Genomic DNA, 25,934 nt, shown 5'->3' with positions numbered 1-25,934 from the left:
CGAGAGAAAACCAACAATAGTAATTATAAGCCGTGTCGGGCTCTATTAAACATGTAAACGTATACGTAACTACTGCTGCGCGTGTGAAACCCGCAATGCATACTGGGAACTAGAGTCTTTAATGTGTCTTACATCGGCAGATGAGCTGAAGTTAAATATTAACCCATCTCCCGTCCATAAACATTGGTAATTGGCTATTGGCAATGACGTTTGTAAAAGAAACATCTGATGTAACCCGCCCATATCCAATCTGGCAACACTATAGCGGGAAAAAAGAATAAGAGGGACATAGTTCATTTACTGACCTTGAAAGTTAGTCATATAAATACTTTATTCACGATGACATGATATGATATGACAGACGCATAATTATGATGACATTTCACACTAGGCATTTCAGCTAGGATGAACCAAACTGAAGAAAATAAACTTGACTAGTCCCGTTGGCTATTACTGGAGTCATTCACAGATTGGAACACATTGGAACTCTATGCAGTCGCAGAGCATGCATGCAGCAACACACTTTGACCACTAGATGGATTGAAGAGCCTGTATTATTGCTTTTGGCTGAAGCCAGAGCCGAACTCACCAATGGTTCTCAACCTTTTTCTTTGCTCAGTATGAATGAATGAATGAATGCATGAATGAATGAATGAATGAATGGTCTTTATTGTCATTAATATAGTACAGGTACCATACAACGAAATTTAGGAGGGGGGGGCTCCCCTGGTGCTAGGAAAAAAATACTAAAAACAAGAAGGGAAAAGAGCTGGTTTACATAAATAAAGGCTATATACACTAGATGGCACTCACAGAACGATTTTCAGCACACAGAATGAAACACATAGACCTGCCCGAGAAATGACTTCATATCCTTTTCTAGCAGGCCAGACACCTGTTCCACCATGCACAGACCTTCATTCTTTCAACTGTTTCTGTTACACAAGATAAACATCATTTTGTGCACATTATTTTCACAATGGAACTCATGTACCTAGTGAATAATTGATAGCCTAGATACAATTAAATAATAAAGATGTTTTTGTATCCGTATAATAGATTATGGTGTGGTATAATCATCAACATATTGTGTAAATGGTTAACCTTAATCTATCCTAAATAAGGCATTTATGCTACTGATCATTAAGTCATTAAATCATGATGTAACCAGTCATTAGACAAAGCACTCCATGGAGGGATCTGTAATAGCACACTTGGTATTAATTGCTTATCGATGTGATATGTGATTTATAATAATGTATGACGGCTTTATTTGAGTTCAGGCATACCGGTGAAGATACAGATTGCCTCCTTGGCAATATACCTCATTATCTATTTTATTTCATTTATTCATTTATTTATTATTAATTTATTATTTATTTATTATTAATTTATTCATTTATTTATTTATTTTAATGAAGAACAAATCTGAGACACAGAGGTTAGCCCATAGACCTACAAATTAGAGTGAACCAGAACAGAACACAAGATTACAGGTTGAACACGGGACACTTTAAACATAGGGCACCTGTTGTTAGGGGTAAGGGCCCCAAATATTTAACCCCTCGTCACCTCGAACAGCCAATCACGAGTTCCCTCCTGAGTCACGTGGGAGGAGGAGGGAGGAGGTTCGTTCTCAGACAGTCTGACCGCGGCGCTGGTCCCAAATTCCAACTCCGTAAGCCACTCCCCCTAACTGTATAAGCCCCTCCCCTTAACTGTCTAAGCCCCTCCCACATCAAGACAAGCCACTCCCACTCCCACGGGTACACACACATCGTTACTCCGTAGAGATCGGGGGTATGCAGAGAGAGAGAGAGGTGTAGCTACGTGCATGGATGCTGGGGATCGGGAATATCCTAAAGGTGTATTCTGTTGTGTTCATCCAGAGTAAAGAAGGAAGAGGGATTCCTCCAGGTGCGATGTCCCAGGACTGTACGGCAGGTGTGTAATTGTGCTTTAAAGTGTCCCAATTACTTTTCGGGTGTATGGTGAGTTAGTTGTCCCATCTATCAGGACTCTCGGGGTGTGGAGTAGAAGGGACATCATGCATGTTTTAACTGGGTTTGGATTGATTGCTTACAGAGATATAATCAGGAACAAAACCAAAATCTGGAACACAGATAGGTACAGAGCATGGTCAAGGCGATGAAACGACTGAAAGTTGCATCCCTGTAACGCAAGATGCAAACTAGATGAATAATACCTTTGACAACAGGATCACCGATTACTGTTCCCTCATCCGATTGTGTGTGTTTGTCTGTGTGTGTGTGTGTGTGTGTGTGTGTGTGTGTGTGTGTGTGTGTGTGTGTCTGTGTGTCTGTGTGTCAAATCTAAATCTAAATCAGATCAAATTGTATATGTCACATGTGTCGCATGCAGTTGTAATTGACACAGTGAAATGCTTTGGGATCTTGCTCCACACTCAGCAACAAACTGTGTATGTGTGTGTGTGTGTGTGTGTGTGTGTGTGTGTGTGTGTGTGTGTGATGTATGTATGTATGTATGTATGTGTGATGTAGCCTAAGTATGTGATGCATGTCTGTGTGTGTGTGTGTGTGTGTGTGTGTCTGTGTTTCTCTGTGTTTGTGCACTCTTTGCTCTCTGTGGCCGTCCCGTAAAGTTGTGTGTGGGCGAGAACTTGGGGTGTGTGGGAAGACCCAATTAGAACCACCACAGTGATGAGATGTGTAATGTTGAGATGATAGGGGCTGGTTTGGTCTGCATTTGTTTGTCTCTCCCTCTCTCTCCCTCACTCTCTCTAGTAGCCAAATGAAAGAGTGCACTCTCAAGCACTCATTATGCTTCAGAGCGTAGGCAGACAGTGGAGTCTGAAAAGCCCTGTTGCCTTGTTACAGAGCACATTCTCTCTAAATAGATCCAGTCCTGACACCCCTTTGTGTCCACCAGCGGACTCACTCACTCAGAGTTTACAAATCCTACCATTGACACAAAGCTCTGAGAATGTTATTGTATTTGGTTGATTTTGACAAGGTTCAAAGTTGATTGAGTGAGTGTGTGTGTGTGTTAATGAGTAATAACCCTGATCTTAATCTACTACACTATGAAACAGAAATACATTTCTTAAAACGTTCTCTCTCGTTCTGTCTCTCTCTCTGGTTCTTGCAGGATCATCTATCTGTGCTCTGGAGCAGGGTGGGATCTGAGAGGCTAAACCCCCCCCGACAGGATCACAGGAGAGGAGTGAGGAGGGCTTAGGGCCAGGGCAGGGAGAGGGGAGAGGGCATGCTGGCTGCGGTGGGGATGTTGCGTCAGAGCAGCGGAGGAGGAGGCGGCGGTGGTGGCGGCGGCGGCGGTAACAAGCTCTCCGTGGGCATCTCACGACTCTCCAACTCCCACTTCTTCCCCATGTCCGCTGGCACGGGCACGGGCACTAGTACAGGCACCCTGGCCACGGGTCCCTGGCTGGTGGGTCGAGCGGCCAAGAGCAGCTCCCTGAGCTCCATCAGCTCCGGTTCGGACAGTGTGGACGGTCCCGCGGCGGACCCCGACTACATCATGCAACTGGTCAACGACGTGCGCCGGTTCGCCGACGTCCTGCTCCACCTCAAGGAGGCTTTCCACTCCAACGGTGAGTTTGGAAGTTAAGCGCAAGTCTGGTCGTGACGGCCTGCGACCACGGTACTTGTGTTTCACCGTGTTTGGGGGGGGGGAGGGGGGGGGATCTCCAGCTTCATCAGGTGGAACTACTTGTAACGGTGGAACAGTGAGGGTAGTGTAGCTGTCACGACTACTGTTACACTCCCCTTAGGGTAAACAGTCCCTCCCCACCCACCTGTTTCGTCCCACCGTCCTTGGCCGTGTGGTCACTCACCCGACTTTATCTCTCTCTTCCCCTGCCTCCCTGCCTCCCTGCCTTCCCGTTCTCACTCTTCTATCTTACTTTCTCTCTCTGTATCTCTCTCCTATGGGGTGAATGTCCCTGTCGGTTGTTTCCTCATCTCTCATACTACAGGGCAGGTTCACACGGCCGTGTTGTGCTCATTAACCCTCAAATACTAAAGTGAGGAATGTTTTCAAGCTTGTATAAGAGCCGTTCGTTTGTCACTCACTGAGGGGCTGTGAAAATCTGGACTCAGTTCCTAAATATTTGGGAGTGATTCCACATTTTGTTGTTTGCATTGGTCGAGGCATTGTTGAGGCTGTAACGTAGTTCATGTACACAGTTGTCCTTAAGCAGCTGTTGGTACGGTATGAAGAAGCTTGTAAGAATGTATTCTGTAGTTGTTAGGTCCTCAGCAGCACCTTCCTCCCTCTCAAAGAATTCAGTCTGTGGATTGCACAGTGGGAAAGAGAGTCTCCGGTGGGTGTGGAGAAGACTTAGGATATCGGGGCGCTTTATGGTGAGAGGAACAGCAGATTTGCCCACTGAGTATACGCTATAGCCAGTACTCAAGTTGTAAAAGAAAATCAGGGGGGATGGTGGATTTGATCATAATGGGGACACTTTTAGCATCCCCACAGCGTCAGTGACTTCAGTGTCAGTGACTTGGGAAAAATGTCATTGCATGTGTGCGTGCCCCCCCCTCGCCCACAGTATTTTACTCAATATGCGCAAAACTAGGCCCAAATGTTGAAATAGCGGTAATACCACGTTCATTGATAAAAATGACATAAGGGATGGAGTTTTAGAAGGGGGATGATTTTGACTGTTTTTATTTCAGGGGGGATGCCATCCCCCCTCATCCCCCCTCAACTCGAGTGCTGGCTATAGCTATCCTGTACACATTGTATATATACCATCTTCCCTAAGTCTTTAAAAAACCACTTCATCCCCACATTACAAACATAAAGGATGAATGAAAATGAAAATCGGCATCTGGGAGACTATTTCCACCCGAGCTACCAGAGAGTAATACACTCCCTCTGTGATTAAAGGGCTTCCTACTTGCCCATCAGTATTCTTAAGTGGAGCATTTCTAAAACCATGGGGAAACGCTTTTAAAATTGAGGAGTAAGTGCAGATTAAGACATGGAGATTGCACTTTGCGTGTGTGATTATTGCATTCCTGTGTCGGTGCTTTTTGGGTCGGGCCCTTTGGATCAGACCCAGGTTTGCTAATCCCTACCCTGGGTAAGACTAGTCTGAGAGGCGGGGCGAACGGTGGTGGTGGTGGTGGTGGTGGTGGGTGGTGGTGGTGGTGGTGGAGGTGGTACCCTTCTCCCTTTAGCACTGTGCCATGTCCTCCAGGCCCCAGATGGAATGTCTGCCTTTTGTCTGGAGGGGTCAGAGAGGGTGCTTGACCTGGCTGGACAGGCCATCAGTTTGGAGGGGTTGGACTTGTGACCAGAGTTTTTCAGCTTGAGGGACTTTAGAGTGGGGCTGTCACTGGCCCACAGATCAAAGTCATAAATCAGCGATGTGTTGGGAGAGTTTGTGGTTCTCACTCCGAGTGAGAGACTCTAATGCCTGGGTTTCTGTTAGAGTTACCCCTCTGGCATTATTTTGGGTTAATTCATTAAACAAGATTAGCTAATAGAAGATGTCTTCTAAATACGTTTACATGTAGCCTACCCCCAACAAGCCACAACTCATTTAAATGTCTTGTTTTTTGGTCTGTTAACGGTTGACTTCCTGGTCACATCTTTCATGCAAATTGTTACTCACAGGCACAGAGGCACTCAACTATGTGACAAGTTTGCATTGCTGTCATAGCACGCATTTGTCCCTTCAGCCCGCTCTCATGTGTAAGCCATCATGTTGCTCAGTGCATGGAACCAGCAATGACAAAATCTTTTTTTCTACCCGGATTTTTTACGTTTTAAGAATGGAAGTTGAATTCAAATCACCTGGCGGAACGTTCACAGACACTAATGTAACTGCAGATTAGTAATTAGTATACTCATAGACCTAATTATGTAAATAAGGTTACTGAAAGCATAACATGTGACTGTGAGTGAGTATTCCAGTAATCTACCACATTTAGGCTAAGTACAGGAAGGGGCAGATTGAGGAAAGCAGACTAATTGCCCGGCAGGAAATTGAATCCGGAGCAGCGTAGAGAAAAGGAAGCTCTGAGATTCACGTTCTTCAAACAGAGATTTACTCTGAAGGGGAATGGGAAACTAGGGAATGTTTGACAGAAAACCAGGTTATTTCTGTTTCTGTGAAATGATAACACAAGGTTATTTCTATTAAATGATTTAGCACTCTACTCCATGCTAAATGAAGAAAAGTATGTGCTGTGTGAGAAATGTGTTTTCTAAATCAGATTTGCTATTAAAAGTATGTTTTGGGTCCCCAGTTTTAGTTTGGCTTTAGACAGCAGGAAAGGGTTCATCAGTCAGTAGTCGTGATGTAGAGATAAAACACCATGTTTGACAGCAATGACAGTTTTAACATTCTGCTGATGATTACTGTCTCTATACTCCATATACAACACGTGAGTCACAGGCCACACTTTAGTCATTTGGACTCTCCTAATATAGACTTGAGGAAATTAACTTCATGATAGTGATCATATCAGAGTGATTTGTGTTATGGGTCAATAAACATGTTCAAAAATGTAACTGCTGGCAGTTTGCGTGGGTGGGGCTTTATCAGAGCGTAATAACACACTGTTGTGAATCACTGGCTTATGTTGTGATTGGTTGTGATTTAAATCCCCTGCAATTGATGAGTGTATTGTCTCTGCGCTGCCTCACAATAGCCGGAGGTTCTCATTACCCCTGGCCATTCATGGAGAGAGAGAGAGAGGGAAACCTCTCTTTGCCACGCAGACCCCAATAGTCAAGAATAATATTCGGGCTATGGACTGTGGAACAGTTAGCCTAGCGTAGTCACGGGTCAATGATGTGAGGCTGACACCCCATTGTCTCAAGCTGCTTCTCCACTAGCATGTTTTTTAGCCAACTGGCAGTTTTTGGCTGAAAATATACTTTCCCATGTTAAGAATAGCAGGAGCCCTGGGACAAGTCCCTAGGGGATATCACAGCCAGCCCCCAGTAAGAATGCTTTGTTTTTTTAAACACAGCTTTTCATTTTTGTTTTTTTATAAATGCACGTCACCTTAAATGGTGATTGTCAGTTAGTCGCAGTTCAAATTTAGTATGGTAACCAGTGACGCACACCCACTTTTTTACGTCGGTCCTTTGAGAGACAGACTTCTCTGTGGAACCGTTTTTTTACTCAGTGTTCCAAAAAACAAGCTGGCTTTCGCTGTTTGTTTTTGTTGTGAGCAGTGGTTAAGGGTTCGAGACAGCTTTCATTATGATGTCTGGACAATGCAGGGAGAGTTTTGAATTTCCGTCGAGGTCGTGACCTTGTCCAGTGGCCACTTGTGAAGGACATGTCGGTAATTGGATTGGATTTCTCCTAGTTGGGGTCACAACGGTCGTTCGTGGGTCTGACGAGGCCCGGAGGTCAGTGATACACCATGTGTAATGGGTGGTAAGAACTAGAGATGCTCCGATCAGGGTTTTTGGTGCCGATCACCGATCACCGATCACTGGAATCAGTGATCTGCCGATCCGATATCACCGATCACCGATCACAGCGTCGAAAATGGCAATTGAAGCATTCTATTTATTGTGTAGCATTATTTATGTTTTAAATTATTCTTAACACCATTGACATTGTATATTAAGTATTTAAATGAAATTAGGAGATGAGAAAGTATCATGAATTGACGACCATCTGTTTTATTGAATTCACAACCACCTGTAGCTTACTTCAGGAAAAACAAGTAAAATGTGAAAATAAAAATCATAATAAATAAAATGTACACTGTCACATCAAATGTGCAACATTCCACTCGAATGAGAGGAACTAGGGGCTCTTAGAGAACTTGGAGCTTATACTGTAACTGTAGCTTTCCTGAGGAACAATAAACATACCCAAACTAAACTGCAACATAAACAGGCTATAGCCAAATATAAAATACTGTTTCAAGTCAGTCAGTTTCAAGTCATATTTAGGAGGAGATAAGACAGCAAGTCAGCAATAATCAATAAAACAAAAAAACAAAACATTGCACCTAAGGAGATTTCAGACTCAAACCTTACTTCTGATTAAGCAGCATCACTGGCAGATTAGCCTTGAGAAATACAAGCATCTCAGCGTTTTTGGCACTCAGCCTGTTCCTCTTATCATCTCAAATATGTCCTGCTGCTGAAAAGTCGCTCGCTATCTACACTTGTGCAAGGTGCACAGAGGAAGACCTAAAACTCACACGCTAATAGTTGTTGTTGCTATGGGCCAAGTGACTTCCTGCTCGCGGGGTCACATGACGTCGGTGAACACTACCTACACTACGCTCGTGAAGTCGCGCTGGAACTCTGACCAGCACTCGTGGAACGCCTCTCGTCCAATCAAAGCACTCGGTCCCTTTATGACGTCGAGCCCAGTGTGCGCTTCAGCGCTCTCTGAGCGAATCGACGAACGCAGCAAATGCCGTATGATATTCGTGGTATTGAAAGACCTTGCGTGCGTTCCTCCGCAAGGTATTTCTTTTGAGCAGACATTACAAACGGCATATTTGTTGTCTCTTTCCGACACTGTGTAATATTTCCAGACTGGCGACGCCATTTTGTAAACTGATCGGTCATGTTTGATCGGCCGTTTTGAGAACTCCGATCAAAACCGATCAAGGCCATATCGGCCGATACTGATCGGCGCCGATCAGATCGGAGCATCACTAGTAAGAACAGAGCTTTTATTGCATTTGATCCCCTTTAGCAGGTTTTGCAAGAATAAAGACCATCTCTACCTACGCTAGTAATCATAACCAAATGACAGTTATCTAATTGACTCCATTGCTAGAAGGTTGCAACAGTTTAATGGTCCTATTTAACCTTGGGAATGTCCTAAAACTGTTACATGGGTAGTGCAGTGCGCTAGTGCAGTGTGGGGTCATTGCTTCTGTGGAGGAATTGTTTTGGAAGGAGTCTGATGTGTCTTCAACTATTAAAGACGTGTACTAGTGTTGTACTCTGAAGAAAAGGTGCGTCAGACTGTCAGCGTGGTGTTTTTGTCATTACGGACTTAGTGAAGTAGAATGATGGTTGTTTCGTGTGTCAGCCATTTAAGAATGGAAAACAACACCGTCAGTACATTACTCAATCATGCTGAAAAAGAACAGGGTGTTGCAGGAAGCGCTAAGGAACATTTCAGGTGACCTGTTGACATCACAGTGTGGAGGTTCTGCAGGTTAGCATACATGTTTCAAAAAACACAACCGATTTCCATCATTTGTTCAAATCAGGCCTATCACACCAGGATGCATTTGCTCATTCATGGAGTGTCAATATATCATGAGCTTCGAATTATAAGGTTCTATCTCCGTTTAGGGTAGTTCAGAGATATTGAGCGTCAACGTTTTTCCATTCCATTATGTTTTGTGAGATGGAACCTTTGTATTTTATGAATTACTAACTCAAAAATGTAAACATTTTAAAAATAACACCACACAGGCATTAATAAACACCTAATCGATCAGATTGTGTAAAAAACAAAATTCTGACAAAAATTGAGATAGAACCTTATAATTCTAACGTCACGATATATGTTTGAGATCTCATAGGACGACACTGTGGAGGCTTGGTCTATGACCCCGCTGTCAGCGCTGAGACCAAACAGAGCATGGACACTCCTGCCTCTGACCTAAGCCTTCAGAGACACCTTCAGAGGCCAGACAGGCCAGTCTGTTAGGGTTAGGGTTAGGGTCTGTTAGACAGGCCAGTCTGTTAGGGTTAGGGTTAGACAGGCCAGTCTGGTAGGGTTAGGGTCTGTTAGGCCAGACAGGCCAGTCTGTTAGGGTTAGGGTTAGGGTCTGTTAGTCCAGACAGGCCAGTCTGTTAGGGTTAGGGTTAGACAGGCCAGTCTGTTAGGGTTAGGGTCTGTTAGTCTAGGCTTCAGTCACCCTGGTCTGTCTAGGTTCAGACGCTGACACAGAGGGTCCTCCTTCAGCCCCAAGTCCACTCGCTACTCTTATATATATATATATATACATGTATATATATATGTATATATATATGTCAGCACACTTATTGAGTTCGATGATGATATTAGCTCAAGTTATACAATCCAGTTCTATATCGCCTCTCAAATAGATCAGATATTCCTTCATCAAAGGTGGAAATGTGTACAGCCCAGTTCTCATTTGAAACATAACTGGATCTGTTTAAAGGGGGAAATATTGCTTCATTTGACCGGATTTTTCTGTTCTTAATGTGATTTATGCGAATAAATTGATATGCTTTGTATAATGGGTATTCCTTTCAAATGTTTTCATGCTTTTTAAATGTTGCGGTCAGCTCGTTCGCCGTTATTTCCCCAGTAAAAACCTGCGACAGGGGAACCTGAGTGTATTTTTAACTGCTATATCAATATTGACCTGTACTGCATGGCCACAGGCACAAGCCCAGCTAATCATTGTGATAGGGGTGGGAAAAGAGCTCCTCTGCCTCCCCACAGCACGGCTGGTTTTCTCCCGCTCCCATCCCCCTCTCACATACCCTACATTCCTACAGAACAAATGCTCACTTGTTGCTTTAGTGCTTTGGATCAACAGTTGCTAAATGCGGGACCCTTTCTTCAAAAAAAAGAATTTGTGGTGAAAAGAAAATGTTGAATTGTATTTTTTAGGTCATTTTTTTTCCTCCACACTTTGTCGTTCGCAACGGCCCTGAGCCGTTGATGCCGCTTTGGTGTTTTTTTGCAATAGAGTGTGTGTATGTGTGGTGTGTGTGTGTGCGTGTGTGTGTGTGTGTGTGTGTGTGTGTGGGGGGGGGGGGGGGCGGGGGGGGGGGGGGGGGGAGGTCAAAAGGGGGTGTAATAACCTCAATAGGAGTCTATGCTGTCACTGGTATCCATGGTTAAAGATTTTGTTCAATCACAGATTGAAAATCTCATTTTGATTGTGAACTTAAAGCCTATTCTTGGTTGTGTGGCACAATATCACTACATAACATGTGGAATCTGTAGATCTGGTCTACAGAACAAGACTTTAGTCAGACAGAGCTGCATTACTTTGGTCTGTGCTCATTCCGAGAGTTAAATTTTCTTCTCATTAAATCTACATCTCTCTCTGACCTAACAGTGAGCTCCCCAATTCGGAGGACATACAAGATAGACACGCAATCAATTATTCCTGTTGTACAGCGTACTTTCAGGATTACTGGGAGATTCAAAAGTTCCATTGATCTTTCTAATTTGAGGAAAAATAAATGAGTCCCTCCAACTCTCCACGCAGGCTCCGTTTGATGGGAATGCATTAAGTAATGGGGTTCTGCAAGAGAGTGTGTGTGGAGGGTCTGCGCTACACACTGTGGGTAGCAGTCAGAGTCGATGGAGGGGATTAGGACCTCCTCTATCCCAAGATGCACCACAATATGCCACAGAGTTAGGGGTCCCTCTGGTCCCTCGGTTAAATGTGATTTTCTTTTGCTGTGTTTTTTAGGGGTAACAGAATTTCGTGTTTTGACTCTGCTGGGAGTTCGTTAAAAATGCCTTTAAAAAAAGCCATTCATATATATAAATTGGCCATATATCATATCTCCACTATGATTGGAAATTAAGTACCGGTAGTGTCCAGTTGTGGAATTATATTTAGCAGTAGCGATATTGGGGCAGTTCTTATCCGCTCTGCCCTGCTGGTTGCGCGATGCAGGACAGCTGTGAAAGGAGACTGACCAGGCAATAATCAGGGTCCATTCAGACATGCAGCAACCCCGCAAATTTCATGGAATTATACATGGTCTCGACCAGGGAAATTGCCTGTGCGGATTTTCCTGGGCAGTCCCATTTACACTTACACCGACCCTGGAAATGTCATGGAATCTACTGGGAAGGCTTGTATGTGTGAAAGGGGCTTCAGTGTGTGAGGCAGTTAGCCTTTTGAGCTGGAGCATCAGAGACAGGGTGGGTTCATGTGCTTGCTATACACAGGGAACCCCTTTAATTGTGGTGAGACGTCGGTCATCTTCTACAGTTAGGCTATACATGTATAAGCCTACATATTTCACCTTTCATTCATCTCATCGGAATGTCATGTTTTTTTTTGTTATGACTGTTTTTGCTTCATCAGCATGTCTTCTGTCACAATGTCTTCATTGAAAGCCTTGGAAGTGAGTCACCTGTGTGAGTCACTAGCCTCCCCTCCGTTAGCTTGTGTGCGTGTTTGCCATCGCTTTGACATTGACTGGACCTTGTTCATAACCTCGCTGCCAATTGCTCTCCGCTTCAAACATCTTCTCCTCTCCCTCATTTATTGTGTCTGTTTGACTCATCTCCTCTTCCTGTTTAGAATAGTTGAATGAATGAGTCATGTATTACTTGGTGACATCACCTGGTATGCTGATAAGGGTGTGTTTCCCTGTACACGATTTTCACACAGTGTGAATGTACGTTGTGATTTAATGTTTAACAGGTAGCTGTTGAGTGCGGCTCCGCAGGTGTTGTGTAAAGCACAGTGAGACACTGTTATATGTCACCGTGAGTAATTCATCCTGGCAGTTTTCCAGAAATGTTTTGGGAATTACTCTTTTCCTTTCTTCCCATGTGATAATCCTCAGAACAGTAGTGACTCTGTGTTCGGTAATGAGTGACTTTTGAATATGCCTTACACTCTTTTTCTCAGTGTTTTAAATTTTTTTTTTTATGTCAATGTAATAATGTACTACACCATGAGAGAAAACCTTCTTTTTTGTTGGCCCCTCCTTCAAGATAGCAAAGCTTTGTGGGAAAGCGGCTCTGTTGTAGGTCCTTTGAGAAAAAAACGAAACGCTGTTTTAGTGATTTGTGGTCGAAACACCGCTCGTGAAATGCCAACCTAAAATTAGCCCCACTCAGTCGTTTCACTAGCGGTTACAGACTTTTCAATGGCTGCTGCGGAGCTCTGTTTAGATGGCCTATCCCTCTGGGTCTGGGGTCCACTGTAAAAGCATCTCAAGCTAATTCTTCACCCAAAAGGCTCCTTTTATGGCTGCTTTGAGTCAGGCCTTATTTAAAGACACTGTAAATTAGGATGGGCCTCCCTTGACCAATTCAAACTCGCTTTGAAGCTCTAGTTGCACTCCAGGTTCGGTACCATCAGAAAAAAAAGACCATTCTATCCTCTAGCCTTTTTATTTCTTTTCTTTTTTTAGTTCACATATCTCGTTTGAAGCATACATACGGCTAAGCAGCTTGAAGGGATTTCTTACATTAGCTTAATTGTTTTTGGGGTCTTGTTTAACCCAGGTGCCATGGCCTTGCATTACTTGTTGAGGCCGTGCATGAGGGGATTGTGTAGATTAGCTGGCCCAGCAGGATATGGAAGTGTGGGCCAAGGTGCCATATGGTCTGAATATGTATCCCCCTACTGAGCAAAACACAGAATGATATAGCCTATAGTAAACCGAATGATAGTAAATAGAATGATATATATAGTCAACAGAATGATATATAGTAAACAGAATGAGCGGTGGTAAAATGTTTCTGCAGAAGTCACAACCCCCTGTGCACACGTGTGCTGGCTGCGGGTGGCCATTTTCCTGGCTGCTCCATGCTGATTTGTAGTGATTTGTCGAGTTTAATGGCCTAACCACACTCAAGGCAAAGATTTGTAGGATGTTGTTTTCCAACTTGGAACCAGAGGGGAAGTTGTGTGCCTTATGTCTCTCCTCTTTGCCCCAGCCTCACAATTACACGCTTGTTAGGATTGTGTGGGCCCCAATGTGGGGCGGCACCTGTAACCAACAGTGTGGGAGAGGGATCAACAGAGGCAGCTCCCCGCAACCTGCAATCTCCCTGTTAGTCCCTAAGGGAGTGAATCATGCTAGAAGTGCTGTGAGTTGCTGACCCTACAATTATGTTGCACTAGACTGATCTGTCAACACAGGTTTTCCCCGTCTGTTGTGCTGTAGCGGGGTGCTACTGTTCACAGCAACTCTTTCATAGAGGAGAGGACTGATTCCATTTCAAATAAAGGGGATAGATTTTGTGGCAGTTGATATGACTTAACCTCTTTTGAACATTCAGTCATATGAATACAGTTCATGTTGTCATTTCCTAATATTGAGCTTCATTTTGTTTGTTTGTTTGATTGATTGATTATACTGTGGCTGTGATACGTGAGAACACTACCTTTCCTCAGTACAGTGGATCTCACACAGAACTGCAAACATGAGCTTATCCTGTAAACACCATTGTTTTTATACTGACAATGTGAACTTACTGTATGTCTTGTGCCATCAACACACTGAGCTGGGTAGAGGGCCAGACATCAACTTGGCCAAACATTTGTTCACCTGTTACTTACCTAATGGGTCCAGAGATACTGCCCTTTTTAGCATTTCTAAATTAACTGTAGGGTTTGACATAACCCTAACCCTAACCCTTTTTCAGGCACTTGTCCTTCAGACAAGTGAACTTATCTTTTACCTGTCCGAGAGCTAAAGTTACTTGTCCAAATATGACGGCGCGCGCGCGTGTGTCTGTCTGTCTGTCTGTCTGTCTGTCTGTCTGTCTACTAAAACACTACAAGCCAGTAATACATTACATTCCAATTCCAACAATAACTGTGGATCTACGTGCACGCCAGAGAACGTTCGATTTCAAAGTTTAAAGTAAAGTGGTCATGCCACTTCATTTTTTGCACTTGTCCGAACATAAAATGTACTTTATGCCTTAATGTCGAGCCCTGAACTGAATTAATTTATGGTCAATTCTTAAATTTAATGAATGTAGAAAACATTATACTGCCATGCTGTTACACAGAACATTAGTGAATTACAGTGAAAATTGTTGCCATGTCCAGTAGAACATTTACCCAACTTCACAAACCAAGACAGCATATTTGACCACCCAGCGGAGGCTGGTGGAGGTAGAAATCGGAGGACTGGCTCATTGGCCCCGGATCTGCCTCCCCCAAGTCCTATGCTGGAGTAAAGATGTCTAGAAATAGGCAGAATTAATGTGACTCCCCGTACTCTTTACCAACATGCATGGCAATAAGAGCTCATCTTTTGCCTTAATTCTAAATACACACCAGAATGTCGTGACGTTAGAATTATAAGGTTCTATCTCCATTTTTGTTCAAATTTAGTTTTTTACATAATCTGATCCATTAGGTGTTTATTAATGCCTGTGTGGTGTTATTTTTAAAATGTTGACATTTTTGAGTTAGTAATTAATAAAATACAAAGGTTCCATCTCACAAAACATAATGGAATGTAAAAACTTTGACACTCAATATCTCTGAACTGCCCTAAACGGAGATAGAACCTTATAATTCTAAGCTCACGATGTGGAACCATAGCACTGAGTGGACGAGCACTGAGCATTAGACCCAAACCCAGCCCAGTTAATAGTTACTAACGACCTGTAGGATCCACTGTGTGTTTGGATCTATCTCATTAATTGGCCTTGTTTTAGCTTGTTTCAGCTTCTAGGGCTTGGACCCTCGGGGCACGCTTGCATGTGTGGAGAGAGGGCCCACGCTGTGCAGACCTCATAACTCGTTATCGTCAAGGCGACCCGAAGGGAGAGACGGGTGGGATAAACCATCCACTGTCTTTACCCATCGTCCTCAATTATGCTAAAGCACTCAGTAGCCCAGAAACGTGAATGTATGTATGTATGCCGAGGTAAACAAAAACGTGAACAGACTGAGCGTGAAGCGTGTCTAGGAGCGTACAGCGTCCAACCTCCCGGGGGACGCAAACAAGGTCTTTGGGTTTGGAGGGGCATAAAGGAGGGTGTGGAGGGGTGGAGGGGTGGAGGGGGTGGGACCAAAGAGAGGTTAGAGCGAACCGCCAAAAGAGTAGAGCCCATGTTTAACAATACAAGCATCTCCCTTCTGAACCTTCTCGACCGGAGGGAAACAATACCTCCATGGAGCAAATATAAAGTGTGTTCCTTGGCCCCCATTGTTGTGACCGAATCTATTTAGCCGCCGGGAGCCCCAAATCTCCATAATTCATAACAGGGCCTGTGAATAGAGAGACTAGGCCTCTTTGGCATGAAGATGTTCCAGAGGCCCCGGTAGAGAGACTTGACACATGTTCTAATCACCATCCAACCTCACAGGCTCACAAGGAGGACCTCGACAGCATAGCCCAACAGAACGCTAACACGTTAGCATTGATCATGTCTGATCCGATGATTCACCCTACAGTGGTGACATTGAATGGACCCGCGGGTGAAGCGGGGTGCTTTGAAGTCGCTCGACGCCCCTTGTCGCTTCAAGAGGAATTACAGATGCGGCAGAGTAGGGTCTCCTTCACCTTCCCCAAATCAACGATTCCATTGAAACGTTAATTAGATTTCCTCATAAGACGATTATTTTCATTCGAGGATAATGGGGGTTTCGAGTGCAGAGTGCAAATGAGTTCGTCGTCTCCAGGTTCCTTACGCAAATTTCGGGGGCACCGGCGACTCTCTCTGTCCAGAATACAGAAGGATATCTCTGGCCTCAGACTCTCGTTCTTCAAAACGTCTCACTCACGGGGACCTGCCACATGCTACGACAGCCACAGTATTACAGTACGAGGCTAATCCTGTTGGAGGGGCTCAGGAAAACAGTACACCGCCCAAACCGCCCAGCGTCCCCAGCCTCCATTCCCTTCAGGATTAAGAATGCTAGCAAAGCTAAACAAAGTCCTCTTGTCCTCAGCGCTACGTTCGCCTCCATTCTCCCTGTGACAGGTGTGCTGAAGGGGGCCTGTTCATTGGAGGTTCTCCATTCTTAGCTCCTGTAAAGCCGCCCAGCTCCCTGGCTTGCAGAGTTACCCCGGCCATGCTAAACAGTGCCACAATCTGCGGTCTCGCCAGGCTAATGCCTTCACATTTTGGCCCGCCAGCAAGTGGTCGCACTGTGGGGGGATTTTCTAGTCTGTCTTAAAGAAAGCATAGTTGGAATGCCAGCCTTCAGAGCTCGGCACAAACAGGAGGGGTGTGTGTGTGTGTGTGTGTGTGTGGGGGGGGGGGGTTCAGGAGAGAAAGGTTGCCTGTCTTCCCTCAATGTGACAGACAGCTCCGAGCAGAAATGAATGGGGAAAAGCAAATTCTTGACTCCACGCTAAGCATCTCATTGATATGCAAAGGACCAGAGAGGAATATCCTAGGGTAAACATGGTGGTTGGCTGGAAAAGGAGATTTGGGAATATTTCATGAGAAATTCTCCCTCGGGAGTTGAGGAGTATTGTGTTTTAGCGTCCAGATAGCTTTCATCAGGAGCCAATGAATAACGTTAAATCAGGTTTTGGATTTCATAATGTGTTTTATTTCTTTTCCTAAACACTAAATAAAAGTATCACAAGATATATATGCCGCCGTACCTTTTAATTTCAGGTGGAAAACAGGACATGAAGGTGAATTCAATATGGCAGGAGGAGCCCTATCTTCCTGCTAGGTGCAGGGTCACCATTATTGCTTTCACCTATCACCTTTCACCTTTTCACCTATGGGCTGCAGGGGAACCATTGGAGGCCAATGAGTTGTTTCAGAATTTGCCAAGCAGCTAGTGTTGGTTCACTAAATTGTGCACTGCAGGGTAGCTAAACAACATCACTATCTCCCATCACAGTCTGTAACGTGGTTTCGACAAAAGTCTGTTTGTAATCATGATGATGCCCTACATGACAATCGATTCATGATCAACATGATATGATATTTGAGATTATGTCAGCCTGACATCTACTGTATGCCTACTGCAACATTCTTTTCCGAAATCATAACCCTGTCATCTTTCTTTCCGTCAGATCATCCTGAACATTCCCTGTCAACCAAACCAAAATGTCAGTGACCTCAAAATTCCCAGCCCTTTATTGGGCTATGAGGAGACCCTTTTTGCATAATTGATTTTATTTTTTTTCTCATGCCAACGGCTAACCTGTGTGGCTGCCGCGGGGGCCTGCCTGCAGAGTGGGAGTATAATAGAGACCCCCACCTAGGCGGAAGGTGCTGTGTGTATGGCTAGAAGCTCTTTTAAACGCTGGGTCTTTGTGTGTGCAGTCATGGGAAAGAGGCTTCAAAGGTGGAGCAGCAGGGGATGTCTTGGCACACAGAGAAGTCCCTGAAGGCAAAGGTCCCCCCACTTCTCCAGTGGCGTGTAATCTCCTAATCCTTAGACTGGACCGCCGGTGGTCCGACGCAGGGGTGGACCATGGCCAGTGGCCACAGGAAGTGTTTTCGGAGGGTGGTGGTTTGTGTGTGTGTGTGTGTGTGTGTGGGGGGGGGGGGGCAGGGGGGGGGGTCAGTCACGACATTTCACTACACTGGCCACTGGAAAGCCGCATGTTAAAGGTTAATTGGGTACATTTTGTGTAGCCCCTTTAAGTTGGGGCCGTAATGGCTGATTTGGTTTAGTAGGAGGGCCTGTTGCTTACTTCCACAAAGACGCAGTCCTGGAGCGGGCTGCACAATGTACCTCGGTTTCAAATCACACGGGAGGCTTGTAGCTATGTGCTAAAATGCACTGGCTGTGTGGCGGCATACGGTGAGGTGGCTGGTGATGGTGGTGATGGTGTGTCAGGGTTGACATGGAAAAATAGTGTTAACATTTCATTCGATGAAAATCCTCAACCTACGTGGCTGTAGTAGCCTCTTTAAACTATCTACGGATGACTGTTCTCCCTCAGCTTGAAAGGATTGCACCTTTTTATTTTTTTCTCCTACAGTGATCATACTGAAGTCAAGGCAAGGCAAGGCAAGGCAAGGCAGTTTATTTGTACAGCACATTTCATACAACAGGGGCAATTCAAAGTGCTTTACATGCATTATTAAAACAATACAGCAAGAGCAGCATAGTAAGAAAATAACAATCACAATGAATAAAGGCAAATATAAGAAGTAAATAGATAAAACATTTAAGACAATAGTTAATGGAAAAAAGACATTGATAGAAGTGTTTGTGTTTAATCATAACTGCTGCAAAAACATGAAGGTCTTTAGCTTAGATTGAAATATTTTAAGGGTTCGGGCCTGTTTGATTTCTTCAGGGGGGAGTTTGTTCCAGGAGCATGCGGCAGCGTGACTGAAAGCTGCTGCACCGTGTTTTGTTTTTACTCTTGGAATGATTAGCTGATTAGCTGAAGTCCTGACTGGTTATCTAAGGGGAGAGTCATTGGAATGTCCAGATGGAAGTGGACTCAACGGGACACGTTGAGACAGTGGCTGATTGACGTTAGTCATGGCTAACCCGGCCAGCGCCATGTTTAACCCGGCCCGTATGAGCTCCTTGGGTTTGACCGGGCTCCCTCGGACTCAGTTGTGACATGTTTAGTGATTTCACACTTGCTTTGTGCCATTAAGCCCCCTCTGTCCCTCTGTCCTCTCCAATGTTTTGAAGCATAAATAATACCATCGCTCCCATGATTTTCAATGCATGACTAAACATAGCTAGGGGTCACAGGGGAAAGGAATGTTGCCAAGTCATTATTGTATCGTATCAGAGACAATTAGAAGTTAGTTTAAGATTTAAGAGGATCATGACATCTGTGCTTAGGATCCTAAACATTTTGGAAATCTTTTTTTTTTCCACACAGATCGGATTGTTCACAATCCTTCTAAAAATGTCGTTGTTCACGGAGAATAAATCACTCACTGTTTTCGGCACTCAATAGCTTCGGATAAGAGAACGCAACGTTTTACATTTACATTTACATTTACATTTACATTTTTGGCATTTAACAGACGCCTTATTCCAAAGCGACTTACAATCAATACATTTGAAAACTAAGCAAGTGAATCATCAATCCACCAGTCGTAGCAGGAAGAGTCATCCAGCTCAGGCCCGGGGTCATTGATAGAAGGAAAAACCTTCTTCTATCACCTTCTTCAAAACCTAGTTTTTAAATTTATTTAAAAAATATATTTAGACACTGGAGAAACAGAGAAACAGTACAAGGGTGCAATATAAGTTTTTAGGGACACAGTAGAGGGGAAAAGCGGGTGCCTTCAGGATATTTTAGATAAAGGATATTTAAAAAACATATTTTCAAGAGCACGAGCCCCTGCTTTCTCTGAAGGTGCTCTCTTAGTTGTTTCATTCTCAAAAGGAGGATTCTGGGATACCAGCCGCATGGTTGGTCCATATGTCGGCTTCCTCAGGCCTTTATAGGGACGTGACCTCGGGTGAGGCTCGGCCTTAACTCATCAGATGTCCTTACTCAGTGTTTGAGGGCTTTGAATGTTCTCGTATTGAGGTGTCATCTCAATGGTGAATGATCTGACTAAGTTTTTATTACGGACCCCCCCCCCCCCCCCCCCCTTTTCCCGCAACCATACCGACCCCTCACTCCCTCACTCCCTCCCTCCCTCACTCCCGCCCCACTTCCTAACAAGAGGCACAGCCAGGCTTGGAATGCTGGCGTTTCCATGACGCTAACTGAGTTAAAATGTGGCAATGTGGGTGCTGGTCGTCCTGGCTGGCAGTCTCTGGTTCCCTGATCTCCACCTCATCAGCAGCAGAGCCTTATTCTCATTATTATCCCCCATCGCCTTAGCCTCTATACCCAGCCTTTGCCCCGGAGAATGCCTCTGTTCTTCACTCATAACCCTGGCTACTTGGTGCATGGGCACGTTTGGGACAAAACCCCCAGGGCAGGGTATAGGACTACTACCAACCCCCACGCTCCCCCGCCCCCCGCCCCCCTTCCTCCCGTGAAAAGTGATTTATTGTTCCATAAATGCTTCATGTGGCTGACCCATGAGGGGGGACAAGGGGCCCCCACTGTTTGCTCGCGGCCTCCGGGACAAAGAAAAGGTTTCCCCACTCAAACAGGCCCCTTTTTCCGACAAATTCACCCCTTTTTTTTATTCCGTTGTCTAAAGATCTTCTACCTGGCTAGCGTTATAGGTTGTTATCAGCACTCAAACAGTTTTTTTTTTAGTCACCGGCTTCTAGGTTTTTTGCTCACTGAAACATCTCTCTCCCAACCACTCCTCAGTTCTTCCTAGTGAAACTGCGCCTCAGGTCTTAGTGTGAAGTCTGGCATCCTTCACTGGTGAGAAGTGTGTTCGTCAGTCCCATCACACTTTGGTGGGAACCAACCCTCTGCCTATTGTACTCGTCTCAAACAGACGTCGTGGGGGTTAAACCACCAGCCTCCGTACATGATCCTGTGTCCCGCTGAGCCAGCGGACGCACCTTAACGTCTTGCTAATTAGTGGCATTTAAGACGCTCCTAAATGGCTGCAGCAGCACAGCTATTGAAGCCCCTGGAGCATGGGGAGGGAAGACCCTCTGTCTCGTGGGGCTTTTCAGGGCTCAGTCCCTCTACCTCAAGCTCCTAGGTTTGTCCCCCCGGGATTCACAATTCTGTTACTGTGTGAATGGGCAGTGTATGCGGGGCCGGACATTGTAAGAGTGTTGTTGTCATTCAAAGTATTTATGTCTTTTAAAAAAGGGGGACTTAATCTGACCTGGGCCAATTAAGAGCTCTAGGTTCAGGCCCGGGCTGGCTGTAAACTTTGACCCACCTCGTCATTGTGCTCTGAGGTTCCTCACACGTGGTTGTAAGGAAGACTCGGGGGGGGGAGGGGGGTGTCTGTGGAGCAAATGACCTGCACGAGGGAGAGCAGTATTGTCGTCATTGTGACGCGTCATTGTGTACTCTGTTGTCGTTCCCTAAAGAAACATGAAGTCATAAAAGCTGCTCATGAAAGCGGTTTACAACGTCCTATAGTTTGCTTGTGTTTACATTTGTGTTTTTGTCCAAGTCTGTTTTCCACAGGGGTTTTGTGGTTGGGCTGGCTGGCGTATAAACACCGTTTTGGTGATGTTGATGTTGGTCTGTCTGCATCTCTCTCCTGGACTCCTCCTCTGCATTGCTAAATGCTGGCTTGTCCTGCGCTGTTAGAGCTGGTGACACAGTCCCTGGCTCAATCTGTGTGTGTGTGTGTGTGTGTGTGCGTGCGTGTGTGTGTGCGTGCGTGCATCTATGAGAGAGTGTGAGTGTGACTGTGACTGGGAGTGTGTGTGTGTGTGTGTTTGCATGGGAGAGATAGGAGGTTCATACTGGGGGGTGCAGCTACACTCTGCTGAATGGGCTCCTCCTCCTTTCCAAGGGAAACACCCCAGCAGGACAGTGTGTGTGTGTGTGTGTGTGTGTGTGTGTGTGTGTGTGTGTGTGTGTGTGTGTGTGTGCGCGCGCGCGCGCGTGTGTGTGTGTGTGCGTGTGAGAAAGACAGAGGTAGATCACTTTACATTCATTCGCATATTCTTGCATAGCATCCATGATACAGATCGAAAGTATTGCCAGAAACACACACAGCTGCGCATTTCACTCCCGTGTTTAGGGAGTCCTACTCCTCTACCTACAGTGGCGGGAGAGGGCGTCTCAGCGTGGGGCGCCGCGGGTCCACAAGCACACGTCTGGCCCTCTTCCTGCCTGACGGGGGCCCGGCGGCTAAGACAAAAGCAAAGAATCCGTCGTCAGAAAAGCCACCAGGTTCTCCATACAAGCGGCGGCTGTGTGACTGACACACGATGAAGACGGATGGAGACCGTTGCCATGGCGCGGAGCAGGGGCTGCCGAGGTCCCGTAGCGAGGATGTTGGCAGAGTCACACAACAGAGGCTGCTGGGAAATGATGCAGCGGGGGTATGGTGGCGCAGGTTGATCCAGGCGGTTAGGGGGAAAAGCTTGTGTTGATGTCCTGCGGTGGTGGTGGTGTCGATACTGTGAGAAGGTTTGGTCCGTTTAAAGCTTTCTTGGGGGGGGGGTGTGATTGTTGACCTCCTGTTGGTCCAGAAGCACATCGACCTGTTTGCTTGTTGAATTTGTTTGTGAACGTCGTCGTTACTTATTTCCTTATTTTCCCACAGTATTTGTTGTATTATTTTCCATAAGAAGCTTGTTTACCTGGTGCTTCTAGTTGCTTCATACGATAGGCTCACTCGTTGGCCGACTGCTTGTTGACATGTTGTGACTGTTAGTTAAGATACGACCAGGGTTCCCACGGGTCCTTGAAATAATAGGTAACATGTAGATGGGAATAAAACAACCATACTAGTTACTACGGTTAATTAGTTAGCTAGATTTTAAACCGACATAATGCTGTTAGATTTTCAAACCGTTCATGGTCATTCCTATTATACACATTCTCATCTACATCTGTCTCAAACTATCCCGTGGTGGGCCCTTGAATTTGAAGGAATTGAGTCTTGAAAGTCCTTGAAAAGTGCTTGAATGTGATGTTTCAGAAGGTGTGGGAACCCTGTATGACAGGCTCACTCGTTGGGGCGACTGCTTGTTGACATGTTGTGACGGTTAGTTAAGAGATGAAGCGGTCACCTAGTGGTCAGCTGGCAGGGTTTCCTGGTCAGAGAGCAGCTGGTGTTGTCATGGCAGCCACGTCCACCCAGCGACATTAGTTCCACCGCCGGCCCTTTTTGTCCCGCTCCAAAAAAGAGGGGGAACGAATAAAAGAAAAAACGGGAGACGGCTAAAGTCTCCATGATCCCCTTTTCCATACGGCGGGTAATCCAGGGACGACCGTCAGCACAAATGTGGCTTTGACCGCCTGTGTGTGTTTGTGTGTGTTTGTGTGTGTGCGTGTGTGTGTGTGTGTGTGTGTGTGTGTTTTAGAGAGAGAGAGAGAGAGAGAGAGAGAGAGAGAGAGAGAGTACTGTATGAGAGAGAGACTGTGTATGTGTTTATGCGAGTGCATGTGTTTGTGTGTGTGTGCGTGTGTGTGTGTGTGTGTGTTTTAGAGAGAGAGAGAGAGAGAGAGAGTTGTACTGTATGAGATAGAGACCGTGTATGTGTTTATGCGAGTGCATGTGTGTGTGCGTGTGTGTGTGTGTGTGTGTGTGTTTTAGAGAGAGAGAGAGAGAGAGATGTCCTGTATGAGAGAGAGACTGTGTATGTGTTTATGCGAGTGCATGTGTGTGCGTGTGTGTGTGTGTGTGTGTGTGTTTTAGAGAGAGAGAGAGAGAGAGAGAGAGAGAGAGAGAGAGAGAGATGTACTGTATGAGAGAGAGACCGTGTATGTGTTTATGCGAGTGCATGTGTGTGTGTGTGTGTGTGCGTGTGTGTGTGTGTGTGTGGTTGTGTTTGTTTGTGCATGCATTTATGTGTGTGTGAGTATGACTTTGAGTGTGTGTGTGTGTGTGTGTGTGTGTGTGTGTGTGTGTGTGTGTGTGTGCGTGCCCGTTCACGTCCGTGCGCAAGTGTGTGTGTTGACTCTGACCCTCCCTGTGGCCCTCAGTTTCACCAGCAGGCTCTGGGAACACCAGTCATCCCCTGGCCGTGTCACAGCTGTGTCACACTTCCCCGCGGTGGTCAATCAGATGATTCAGGCCAGGGAGTTGTAAAAAGGATCTCAGTGAGGAGCGTTTTGTCATCTCTCTCCTCCCGTTTAACTGCCTCCTCATGACCTCACTCTCTAACTATGCCAGCTTGCCAAGTGTACATTAACACAGTGATTTAACAGGGAATTTGAACGCTGTGGTGGAGTGGAAGAAGAGTTAGTCACGGTCCATTCCACATCCCTTAGATACCATGCAGGACATCTGACTACCTAACCACTCATTACAGAGACAACACTACAGGTCTTCTTGTTGGTTTTCTACATGAGTTATCAGATACAGAGTCTCAACTCCCTGTGTAGTTGGCTGAGGCGCTAACATCACAAAGGTGTCTCTCGTTTATGGTCCAGTGGCTGACCCCCGTAGCTCCTATGTAGCCAGAAAGGAAGGCAGGGAGTGGCTGGTGTAGAGAGAGAATGTTGATGACTGGTTTCTCTTGGTTGCCCAGTAAAACCCATTACAAGACCACCTGTGTGAATCAGTAGCAAGGAAGGCATGAATGAACTCCTTAGCCTAGGATGGCAAGGACTATTTAGGTGCCATCTTGGAAACAGACAGAATAAACAACATTTCAGGCCAGCTACTTGGGTACCAAGGAAACTTACCCCTGGACTGTGCAGTGTATGGACAGCCAAAGCTGTGCTCTCGGTAGCAAACTGTCATTCATTGCTAAATGTTTTATATTATAAAATATTATATTTTATATTATATTAACTTATATTATGCACTCGCATAATTAGGCCCCTATACTTTCTTTTATTTTTTGGGGGTTTCTTTTTATTATTACTACTCGATCTTTTCAGTTTGTAAAGCGTCTTTGAGTGTCTAGAAAAGCGCTATATAAGTCTAATGTATTATTATTATCATTATCATTATTATTATTATTATTATTATTATTATTATTATTATTATTATTATTATATCTGTATCTAATATAATAATAATCATCATCATCATCATCATACAAATAACAATCATAACAATAATCCTAATAATAATAATCATAACAATAATCATAATAATGACATTCATAATAATTGTTTCTATCTTGTTTATCTGTCCCTTCCAGAGCAGCAGGACTGTCTGCACCAGGTGGTCCATGAGCGTCTGGGGGAGCTGCTGCGCGTGCTGAAGGCCGTCATCGGCAAACACCAGACCCTCAACTCTGTAGACATCCTCAGCGCCGCAGGCACCGTCATCGCCAAGGTCAAAGGTGAGCTTCTGACGACCAACACTCCCTCACACGCTCTGCCTCCCTACACCTCCTCCTCACTCTCCTCTCCTCTGGTTTCTGTCATTTCTTCTCTTCTCCAGCTCTCTTGTTCTCAGGCTCTCTCTCTCTCTCTCTCTCTCTCTCTCTCTCTCTCTCTCTCATTCTCTTTTGCAAGTTGAGTTCTGATATCACTACAGGCGTGAGTTGACTCAATAACAGGGTGTAACATTATCTTTGACAGGAAAACTCCAGAACCATAAATCTCACAACATCATTTCGAAGCGTGTGCATAGCATGAGTTCAAAACCCCCCTATTTAAAACAAAAAAGATCTAAAAAAAATCATTTGATATCTGCATTCTCATTCCATCCAGACAGTGGTTGGAGGTGCAGGGGGGGGGGGGGGGGAGGGAGAGAGAGGAGTGTGTGAGGGAAGTCTTTGTGCATTGTGTGCCATCCTGAGGGA

General features: G+C 45.2%; 1 protein-coding gene across 2 annotated transcripts in view; it reads left to right on the top strand.

The window, feature by feature from the left end:
• The first annotated feature begins 1,809 nt into the window (after nt 1-1,809).
• The window catches only part of arhgap29a (Rho GTPase activating protein 29a), a 57,384-nt gene continuing 33,259 nt past the window's right edge, over nt 1,810-25,934 (top strand). For both annotated transcript variants that reach the window (XM_080544299.1, XM_080544298.1), the window contains exons 1-3: nt 1,810-1,944; nt 3,130-3,592; nt 25,326-25,469. In XM_080544299.1, coding sequence (XP_080400425.1) covers nt 3,247-3,592; nt 25,326-25,469 — 490 coding nt within the window. In that variant the 5' untranslated portion in view covers nt 1,810-1,944; nt 3,130-3,246. The remainder of the gene's footprint in view (nt 1,945-3,129; nt 3,593-25,325; nt 25,470-25,934) is intronic.

This window comes from Nansenia antarctica, assembly GCF_963989245.1.
Source record: "Nansenia antarctica genome assembly, chromosome: 13".
Classification (NCBI taxonomy): Eukaryota; Metazoa; Chordata; class Actinopteri; order Argentiniformes; family Microstomatidae; genus Nansenia; species Nansenia antarctica.
Note: the sequence above shows the minus strand (reverse complement) of the source record. Positions and strands in the feature narration are given on the sequence as shown.